Source organism: Camellia sinensis, chromosome 6, assembly GCF_055761805.1.
Source record: "Camellia sinensis isolate YWXY chromosome 6, ASM5576180v1, whole genome shotgun sequence".
Classification (NCBI taxonomy): domain Eukaryota; kingdom Viridiplantae; phylum Streptophyta; class Magnoliopsida; order Ericales; family Theaceae; genus Camellia; species Camellia sinensis.
In genome coordinates, this window is record NC_138966.1 from 105,941,596 (window position 1) to 105,952,944 (window position 11,349).

The window sequence follows — 11,349 nt, forward strand, 5'->3', positions numbered from 1 at the left end:
GTAGAAGTAGTTAGCCGACCACTTCAAGTGGTCGGCAGCTTTTCATCACCTTTTTGGAGATATTTTAGAGCCAGTTGTGCCAGCTGGAGGGCACAAAAGCCATCCTCCATATACGTGTATGGAGGGATGGCTTTAAGCCTAAAGCTTGTCTAACAAGCTTGAGCCTTGGTTCTCTATAAGAGAGAACCTCCCCCCTCCTCCTCCAGGTTCAGATTTTTGTGTTAGAGAGATATAGATACACATTTGTCTCTATCTTGCTCTTTGCTTCATATTTGTGCTTTAAAAGTGTAGTTGTATCACACTTTAACACACAAACACACACTCAAACACCATCCTTTTGTTGCTGAGGCTTCTTGAGGTTTGTTTTAGAGTTTTTGGACTGGTTTTGGTTAGAAAAAGCTGCTGGAGTTGTAGCTTCAAAGGTGTTCTTTAAGGGTGAGTCAACTAGCCCTTTAACCCTTGTTTTGGTTTAAGCTTTTGAACCTATTTGCATGCTGTTTTTTCCTTGAATTTAAACTACAAAAAGTTCTGTTTTTCAGTCTTTAACATGTTTGTTTAAGGTCTCTTTTATGTTGGGGGTGGTCTACCCCCTCTTAGGCCGTGTTAGGCCTTTTTTTGAGCCATCCCTTTTGGCTCTTATTTTAGCCTTTGCATGACCTTTCTACCACTGAATTCCAAAGGAATTTCAGTGGTGGAAATGGTGTTTTGAGGTCCCAAATAGGAGAGGGTCTCTCCTTGTGTCTTGTATGCTTGCTTCATATGCCTCATGTTTGAGCATGTTTGTTAAGCTTGTATTGGCCACATCTCAGCCTATTTTAGGCCTTATTTTAGCATGACATACCACTGTTTTGACTTGGTTTTGTCATCCCTTGCATGCATAATGCACTTGTAGTGTAATCCTCATAAACTAGCTTCGTATGTTTCAGAATGTATCATCATATAAATACCTTTGGGCTAAATATATAAGACACATTCTAACACCTATAAACAAGTCAACTAGCAAGAATGATTTATTAAGAAATTATCTCCTTTGGGTAGATAAATTCTTTCAAAAACAATAAAATTTCCCTTACTAGCGGCTCACACTACCTCTAAAATTAAAACACTCAATTAACCCCCTTTGGGTAGGTAATTGAGTGATATAATATTAGAAGAGCTTCCCAGAATCCTTATTGGTAAATCACTTTAAATCTCAATAAATTAACCACTTCGGCAGTATCACCCATATTGATTCAAAAATCTTCCAACTGAGACTACAAAATAAATATTTGTCCACCTTTAAAACTTTATTTATTTATTAACAATAATGCAATCTGTAACCCATCAAAGCATATATAATATCATATTACGAATCACTACTAAACAGTTACTCAAAAAATAATATCTCTCGGCGAACCAAAATTTGAATATGAATGTACAAAAAATACACCAAAGTGATATACATGATATAGAACTCTTAAACAATCTTAATATTTACGTAAAAGTCATAAAAACAAATATGTTTCATATCTTTTGCAAATATTTGATTAGGTGAGATTTGAAATATATATATATATATATATATCAATATAGATTCAATATACACACATCCATATTTTACAATTGTCACAAAACTACCAGATCCAAATTACTATTTTTTATTTTATAAAGCATAATTAGAACCAAACTATCAATACTCAAACAGTATGTATTTATTACATTGAAAAAGTTTTCTTGAAATTACTAAAGCACGATTTTGAGATGCAAAAGCATCATTCAGTAAAAAGAAATATTAATTTATTCCTTATCATTATATAAAATAATTTTACTGAAATAATCTGCCATAATTTTGATTCTAGTATAAACTTGCTCTGATAACACATGTAAGATTTTAGGATCTATATACTAGAAATCAAAACAATATGAATATAAGTAACTACTAAAATATAAATTCAGATACATACCATTTGATTCCGTTATTGTCTTGAGTTTTGCTTCCTTGAAAGAATATGGCATTCACAATTGGAAAACCTTAACTCCAGTTCTTCCCCTCCTTCTCCTAATCTTTATGTTGTCTTTCAATGGGGCTGACAACCTTTTGATTTACATATATATAGATATATGTAAACCCTAATAAGGATAGGAGAGGGGACTGGGCCTAAATAAAACAATTACTGGGCCCTCCCATTAAGGAACCCAAATAACTTAAAACAGGCCTTACACCTCCATATCACATATCTACATATAAAATAATATATATACTAAGATGACCATGGCCCAAACTTTATGGATCACAATAATAATTTTGGGCTCATACCAGTCAATCTATCTGAATCACATTCAACCCGTTTTTCACAAACCAAACAAAATATAGTCAATGACAGCCTAATTAAGAATAAATTCTTACATTATCACCATCCAAAATGATAATTCTAGCATTGAATCTCAAAACCCAGATCAAAATCTTCAAGAATTGTCAGAACACATCAAAATGAATCACACCCATAATATAAAAATCACAAATTTCAACAAATCATATACCGTTCAATTGACATAAATAAATAAATTTATATGCATGAACGTTACACCACACCTAAACCACCTACCAGTGATAGCAAACAAACAAAAACCCACAAATTCAAAATCAATTCAAAACAGATAAATTAGAAACAGGAAACAGGAAAGGAAAAAAAAAACCTACAAACTCGATTAGTCATAAACAAAGATGAAAAAGAGAAAAATAAAGAAAACCCAAGAAAGAATGTGAGGGAAAATAGAAAAAAAATCACCTGGGATTTGGGTTGGACAGACAAGTGTGGGAATCGGCTCAGCCTCTCGCCGCCTCTCTCTGTTCGTCTGTCGCCGCCTCTCCTCACCTCGCTAGGAAATCGGCTCAGCCCTCTCCGTTCGTCGCCTCTGTCGTCCAGATCGTCGCCTCTCTGTTCATCTGTCTCAGAGGGGTTCAAAAGCGAAAAGGGGCTGAAAACCAAATAAGGAAAGAAAAAAAAAATAGTGAAAACGACGTCGTTTTTGCAGGCGGCAGGGAGGGCCGCAGGAAATAGCGGCAGATGATCCGGACTTGTAGTCAACAACCCAGAGGATTGCCCGGATGCAGTACCACCCTGCATCGCCAAGAGCGCCAAGTTCTGGCTTCACACGGATGTTGTTGTTGAGAAAGTCAGGGCCAGCATCGAAGGTAAAGATGCTGTGAATCTGTGGGAATCACAAGCAAAGATTAAGCAGTTTCGCTATGTGCAGCTCACAAGAAGTCTCTATTCTGTACATTTTTCTGTGCACAAATTCTATGAACCGTGTTTGTTTTTCTTTTTGAAAGTTGGTGTGATTCCACATAGGGCTGAGTAAGGAATCCGTGAAATCCGTAATCCGATCCAGTCCAGTCCAGTCCAATCCGATAGGTTTGAATTGGTTTTTTGAATCTGCAGTTCGGCTCCGGATTGAAGAATTAAAAATCCGTAGTTCACGGATTGGTTCCGGATTGGAACCGATCCGGACCATATACAAATAGTCTATATTTTTATTATACATCCTCCCTCATAGTATCTTCTCTTATTCTATATAAAATCTAAACTCAAACCTAAAACCGTATAATATCTTCTTTTATTACTTTTGTTTGTTAGTTTTGAGTTTTAATTTGTAATGGTCTAAATACATATGGTGAAACCAATTTTCTTATAGTTGTTTAAATTCTAGAACAGTATGTCGTTATTATAGAAAAACATATTGCTATTATGGAACTAATATAGCGCTATGTTTATATTTTTATGAAATTAAAGTGTTATATATATATTTTTGTTATTTAATTATGTGAATCCGTGGTCCTAAACCGATCCAATCCGTATTTAAATGAATTGGTTCGGATTGGTTTCATGATTTAAACGGATTGGATTGGTTTCAATTTTTCAGTAACTGTAAATAACGGATTGGTCCTAATTTTACTCCAATCCGATTCAATCTGGACCATGCTCATCTCTAATTCCACACAAACTAAGGCACATAAAGCACTAATAAGAAATCAACCATTTCATTCTCATGCATTTAAAAGAAGAGGCTCCTCTATATCACCAGATGAATTTCAACGGTTTTTTTCCCTCATCTCTTAAATGAAATTATGGTGGATATTATTTGAGATTTGGCTTTCTTATGTGAATCCATGTGAAATTTATCACATGATAAATATCACTTTACTTAAAAGGTAAGTAGACAAGAAAATTAAATCACATTTTAGGGAACACCAACAAGAAAGAAAATTGGAGAACCACAAAGATCCGAAAGTTGATTGTTATTCAATAAACCAAAAACTCAAACATACTATGCAACAATTTCCCCTCACACTTACAATAATATTCTCCTCACAAAAGAAAAAATATTAATCTTATGAAAAAAAAATTCAAAGAAAATATGATGTTTTATATACAACAATACCCAAGTCTCAATTGTGGGCAATAGTCTGGTACAATTTATTATTTGCATTTTTTTTTGTCTTATTTAGATTTCCCAACTAAAATTCATATTTTGTACCTACAGACAAGCTATAAAGTATGGACACCTCTCCGAAGACAGCATATGGGCATCCGACACATGTCGAACACGAACAACGCATCGGACACATGGTAGACACGTGTCCGACAATCTATGAGAGGTGTCTCCTTTTTTTTTGAATTTTTTGTAGTCGAACACGTTCGGGACACAATTCTGAACAAAACCCTAACATGTTGGTCCACAAAGAGAGAGAGAATAGAAAGAAGGTGAAGAAGAACTTGAACATGTTGAGGCTCAAAAGTGTAAAGAACCAGTTGAAGCCCTAGATCAAGGTATGTCCTCATTCGTTCTTCTTATTTGCTTCGTTTTTCTTCTTATTTCATCACTTCGAAGGTCGTCTCTCTCTCTCTCTCTCTCCCCCTTTGTGTGCTTTTCGTCTCTCTCTCTCTGTTGCAATTTGTCTCTCTCGCTCATAGATCGTCTCTCTCTGTCTCTCACATATCGTCTCTCTCTCTCTCTCTCTTACTTTTTATTTATTTTTTTTCTTTTTCTTCTCAAATTGAAAATACTTTTTTTTTTATAACAAAAACCCTACTTTTTTATTTATACATGAGGGCCTCTTTTTTCCCTCTTTTAATTTTTTCTATTTTTTTTTTCAATTTTAGACATATAATAAATAAATAAAATTATATATATTAACGTGTCTCCAGCGTGTTGTGTCTTCTTTTCTATTGAAAATTTACGTGTCCACGTCCATGTCCGTATATGTGCTTCATAGAAGACAAGCCATCATGTCCTAATGGCACTCATAAATATTTGCAATTGTGCTAGATGCACAAAAGGAATCAAACACAAAATCCATAGAGAGAGACTTTAGAGACATCTAGAGCATGTTTGGTTTGTCTCTCCAAACATGTTTTTGGAGAAAAAATTCCAAAGACATGCTTGGTTGAAAAAATTCCAAAAACATATTCCACGTAAGGGTGCCCCGTAGCAATAATCACTTTGCTTGGTTCTCATTTTTTAAAAACAGTTTTCAGAAAATTCTACACTCTTATTTTCCGTGTTTTTTTATTTTTACTGAATTTTTTTAGTATTTTATGCAAATTTTTTACTTTTTAGACACACCTAACATAAATACACCTAAAAAGTAAAAAAATTGTAAAAAAAATCTTTTAAAAATTCACTAAATACCAAAAATATAAAAGAATACAAAAATTTAGTACATTTTTTGTATTTTTATGTATTTCTTAATTTTTTAAAATATTTTTTCACAATTTTTTTACTTTTTAGACACATCTAAGTAAAGTGCATCTAAAAAAGTAAAAAAAAAAATGTTTAAAATTTTAAAAATATTCACTAAAAACAAAAAAACATAAAAATCAAAAAACTTAATTTTTAAAAAACTTAATCCAGAAAACTCAAACCAAACATCGTGAATGCTTTTTTACTTTTTTTCTGACCGAGCCATAATGTTAGACATAACATGGGCAGCTCTACAAACATTTGTGTGGGCTCAGATCATCTCAGTAGATTTTGAAAAAATCATTAAAAATTATATATATAATTAAGTAAAATTATATTTACTCTAATTAGCTTAGAGTAATTAATAAATCGTTTAAAAAGAAAAATCAATCATTTTTATATTCGTCCAAGTCCATCCCACTACAATCGGCTGTTGAATCACTTCGTTCCATTAATAATTCTAACTATACTAACAATTTTATTAAAAATACAATATGCGTGATTGGTTGTTAAAAAAATAATGATATTTAAATATCATTATAGTCAGACATATATATTTTTAATAAAATTATTAGTAAGACTTTAAATAGATATAACTAGGGGTGTGCATAATACCGCCGAAACCGCCGAAACCGCCAAAACCGCACCGAACCGCACCGCCAAGGCAAATTCGTTATTATTTGCTAATTGAACCGCCGGTTTTTGGTAAGAAAAATGGCAAATTCTAGTGACACTTTTATCAATCCGCCGGTTTCTATTTTTCTTCCAAACCGCACCGACCCGCACCGCTATTAAATCATGTTTTATAAGATTCTAAAAATTCTTTTTTACTTAAGTTTGCTTGTTGTTCTATACCTTAGAATATAGTATTACATTACTGCTCAAGGGGAATTTTATGTATTGCATTTGATCATTGTAGCTTCCACAGATACTTGTAATGAACTGATGGCATAGTCGTTGATACTATCATGTTGTTGCTACACTTGTTGCATCAGAAGAAAACTTCACAAGATGCTTAACATCACGGTATCTCTCGTCTTTTTTTTACTCTTTCATTTAAGTTTTGTAATTTGAATTATATTTTTTATAAACCGCCAATCCGCCCGAACCGCCAAGGCAAATTCGCCATTATTTGCCAACCGAACCGCCGGTTTTTGATAAGGAAAATAGGAAATTCTAGTGACACTTTTATCAATCCGCCACCCGCCATACGGTTTCTATTTTTCTCTCAAACCGCACCGACCCGCACCGCGCACACCCCTAGATATAACATTGCTCTCGTTCCATATCCAAGAGAAATGGGGGAAAATACCGATTTGAGTTGCCCAAAACGCCGCGGATCGGAGAGGAACTCTTTCTTCTTAGCCGTCCGAGGATGGTGCATCCACATGGTAGCGTCCATGAACTGCACACCATTCGATTCACACGCCTCGAGAATCGTGTCAAGCTCCTTCACGTCCAGCGCCACCGGCTTCTCCAGCAACAGGTGCTTCTTCTTCTCGGCGGCTAAAACGGCCCACTTCAAGTGCAAGCTGGTCGGGAGAGGCACGTAAACGGCGTCGACTTCTGGATCGTCTAACACAGCTTCGTAGCTGCCGTAGACCTTAGCCGACGCCGGGAAGCCGTTTTCGGACGCGAATTTCGAGGCCTTGTCGATCGAACGGCTTCCAATGGCGGAGATGGAGGCATTTGGTGCGAGTCTAATTGCTCTTGATAGCATGCGTGCTATGGTAGCACACCCCAGTATTCCGAATCGGACAGGCGTTTCCGATATCGTTTCAGGCGATATAGCTTTTTCCCCCAAAACATAGTGAAATATGAACCTTATAATGCATGTGGGTTTTTTATGTTTTGCTGTTTTTTTTTACTCTTGGTTTTAAACTTCTTAAAAAACCCAAAACCTTTTAAAAAGTGAAAAATAAATAGCATGATTGTTTTGAAACTCACTATTTTAATTAATTTTTTTAATTTGTACAAAAATATATGTAGGGAAAAGAAAAAAAAAAAAAAGAATTGTTGATTTTTCAATGCTATTTTTTTGAATTTTTAATTATATTAACTAGTTCTGAAACCTATGTTTGGATATGAGAAGAGTAAAGAAAAAGAAATGATTTAGTTCAATATAAAATAAAAAAGAAATGATTCGTTATATAAAGAAAGAAAATTTTTTCTCCTATTGAGAGAGAACAAAAATTATGATTACTCTCCAATCTTATTTGAATAGACTACGTAAAAGAAAATAATTAAAAAAAAATCTTATAAATTATAGTAGGGTAAATTATATTGATAATTTATTTTTATTTAATACAGATCTTTCTCTCATTTAAAAAATTACATTTCACTCTCTGATATTTGTAATCTCATTATAAATTGCTCATAGATTACTGATTCCATATTTTAAAATTTTTTAAATGACAATCTTATCTTTTTTTATGATATTTTTTGTATAAATTTTTATGTATAAATATAAGTTTTTTATTTTTATTTTTACCATTATATTTAGATTAGATCAATTTAAACTAGATATATTTAAAAAGTATAAAATTTGTAAAAAAATTAAAAATTCATTAAATACAACAAAATAAAATAAATGTATTGTATTTTTGTATTTTTTTTTTTGTATTTGGTAAATTTTTTTAAAAAAATTATACTAATGTCACATCATATTCATCACGTTAGAGTGTCACATTTGAAAAAAATACACTAAAAAGTTTTGAATTTTTTTGAGTGTCACATGTCACATTTAGAAAAAGTATATTAAAGAATTTTTAATTTTTTTAGAGTATTACATCATACCCGTCATGTTGTTACATTTGGAAAAAATATATTAAGGAGTTTTTTTTTTTTTTTTTTGAGTAAAAGTTTTAGAGTGTTACATCATACCCGCTACGTTATCACATTTACGAAAAGTACACTAAAGATTTTTTAATTTTTTTAGAATGTCACATCGTTAAAATGTCATATTAATACCTGTCACATTAATAAAAGAATACAATTGTTCACCAAAACACTATCAAAATTAAAAATATGACCACACGAAAAGAAACTATCCACTAATAAACAGATCAATAAAAAAAACTTGAGACTAATTGAAATACTTATTTGTGAGATGAGATTTACTAATAAATATATTTTAATTCAACTTGTATTAAACAAATAAATAAATTGTACTAGCACAGAGCTAACTCAGAAGATAATTATAAATTTTAAACTCACCTATTTGACTATACGTTAAAAAAAAATTAAAAAATTTCGTAATTAAATTTAGGAAAAGTTACCCATAAATCCTAAATGTTGAACTTGTGTTCCATTTAGCCCTAAAAATTTTCTTTTGATCCATTTGGTCCTTCGTGTTGGAAAAAGACGGAGTTGCCACTGGTTTTTGTTGATTAGTGTTACAGTTGTGCTTGACGTGATGTTTTAGCCCTGGGTTTTAGAAGAATGTGCAACGGTCTGCGCGTGGTTTTGTGACACACAGTGTGAAAGTACACTAATGGTTTTTATTGTTTTTTATTGTTTTTGTTCTAGTGGGCTAATGAGAAGCGCGTGAAACACAAAACAATGGACCCTATTTTACCCGAATTCGACCCGTAAACACACGCAGAAAACGGGTTCGCGTATATGAGCCGTTCCCACTTTCAATGTGTGTTGTTGTTTGAAACCCTATTTTGTTAGGATTTACATTATTGATTCCCCCCAAAGCTGAAAAAATACCAAATTGAGCTTGGTTGTCGTCATTGTGTGGCATTTTGATTTTGGTTTTCGAAGAAGGTGCTGCAAGGGGACCACACCGTACGAGGGATTTGTTGCGTGTCGTTATTAGTGGTCGTTGTTGGAACGACGAAGGCGACAGGTTCTATATCACCCATCCATGTATACTGTTCATATGTTTTCGTGTGTTAGGGCAAAATATTTGGGGGTTTTTACGATTAGGATGTGTGTGTATGATCGTCGTGATACCTTTATTTGTTTTACCATGTTTGGTTTGTTGTTTGCAGTTTTACCATGTTTGGTTTGTTGTTTTACCCTGTTTTTACGATTAAGGTTTGTCTGTTGGTTTTGTATGTGTGGGTGTGTGACATCGTGGGTGTAAGCCGTAATGTTGTAATTGGAATTTCTTTTTATTGCGTTGGGTTGCAGTAGTTGTTTTTGGACTGTACGTTGGGGCCAAATGGAATTTGTGGTCCTCGTTTTGATGTGTGTATCTTTGGTGTGTGTTTTGTTGTATGTATGTTCACCAGTCTGGTTTGTAATGTGTGTGACGAGCTATTATGTGATTGGCTGGTATGCGTCATATATGTTCGTCATGATTAGGGTTTGTCGCTAGGTTTGTATCTCTGGTTGTGTGACATTACTTTGTTTGTAGTAGTTGTTGTTTTGTTATTCTTGTGTATTTTTGTCTTGTGTATTCATATCTAAGAACTTCTAGCACAACTGAAATCGGATTATGTACCTAGGACATCACATGAAAAACAGGTTGGGAAGCCTATAGATAGATAGATAGACATTAAATATGTGTGCTTGAGAGAGAGGGTGAAGGAGTTCAATACCTGGCATAAACTGCACAATGATTTTAGGCAGTCACCAAGTTTTAAAAATATTTTTAAATTTAAATCATATTTATTAATTATTTGCATTTAAACTTTTTTATTTAAAAGGACATTTATATATAAGTCTTAATTTATAAATTATATTCTATTAAGTCTTAATAAAGATTTTTTAAACCTTAAAGTCCCATTAAATTCTGAATAGTTGGAATTGTTCTTCAAATAATGATTATTCGTCATTTATAATTATCTATAAAGGAATATGATAATTTGACATTTATTTTGTTTTTCAAAACTTAAAACATCAACTTTCAAATTGAAAAAAAAAAAAAATTTATGTGCCAAAAAAAAAAAATTGAAAAAATTGAAAAAACTAAAAAAAAAAATATGTGCAAAAAAAAAACTAATTTTTTTTTTTGAAAAAAATTGAAAAAAACTAATTTTTTTTTTTTTTTTGAAAAACAAAAAAAATTGTATTTATAAAGAAGCATGATAATGGAACGTTGATGTGCAAAACTTTAAATAAATAAATAAAAAAACCCTTTAAAAATGAAAAAAATGATAATATTTTCAGTTTTATTGGATAATTGAATCAAACCAATATGTAGAAGGGCAAAAACGTTTAATCTCATGCTCTGTTTTTTTTTTCATCAATTAGTGAAACAATTATTTCGAATACTACTATGCAAAATTGATAATGTTTCTTAGTTTTTAAAAATTGGAAAAAACTGATAATATTATCAGTTTTACTAAATAGGGCTTATTGATTCAAAAAATCTTAAATAGAACCTGAGTTATCATAACATTTATAAATATGGCTTTTAGGTAATTAACTCTTATTTAAAATATAAGTTGCTTGAATATTCATTCTTGTAATTAAGGTTACTTTATCACCTTCCAGTCAATCAAAAAGGCCTAAGGCTTCTGCTAGGGGACCTGCTATTTCACATTTATTTTTTGCTGATGATCTTCTCCTCTTTGCCAAGGCTGACTCTAGGAATTGTGATACCATCATGGCTGTTTTAAATCAATTTAGCAACTGCTCGGGTTTGAAAATTAACATCGCTAAATCTATGTT

General features: G+C 32.4%; 1 protein-coding gene across 1 annotated transcript; it reads right to left on the minus strand.

Moving 5' to 3' along the window:
• Positions 1-2,768: 2,768 nt before the first annotated feature.
• LOC114299858 (putative oxidoreductase At4g09670) lies at positions 2,769-7,736 on the minus strand. Its single transcript, XM_082874375.1, has 2 exons — positions 7,037-7,736; positions 2,769-3,192 (listed from the first exon to the last, which is right to left on the minus strand). Exons 1-2 carry the CDS (start codon positions 7,442-7,444, stop codon positions 2,932-2,934), a joined length of 669 nt encoding a protein of 222 aa, XP_082730501.1. The 5' UTR covers positions 7,445-7,736; the 3' UTR covers positions 2,769-2,931.
• Between the last annotated feature and the right edge of the window lie 3,613 nt (positions 7,737-11,349).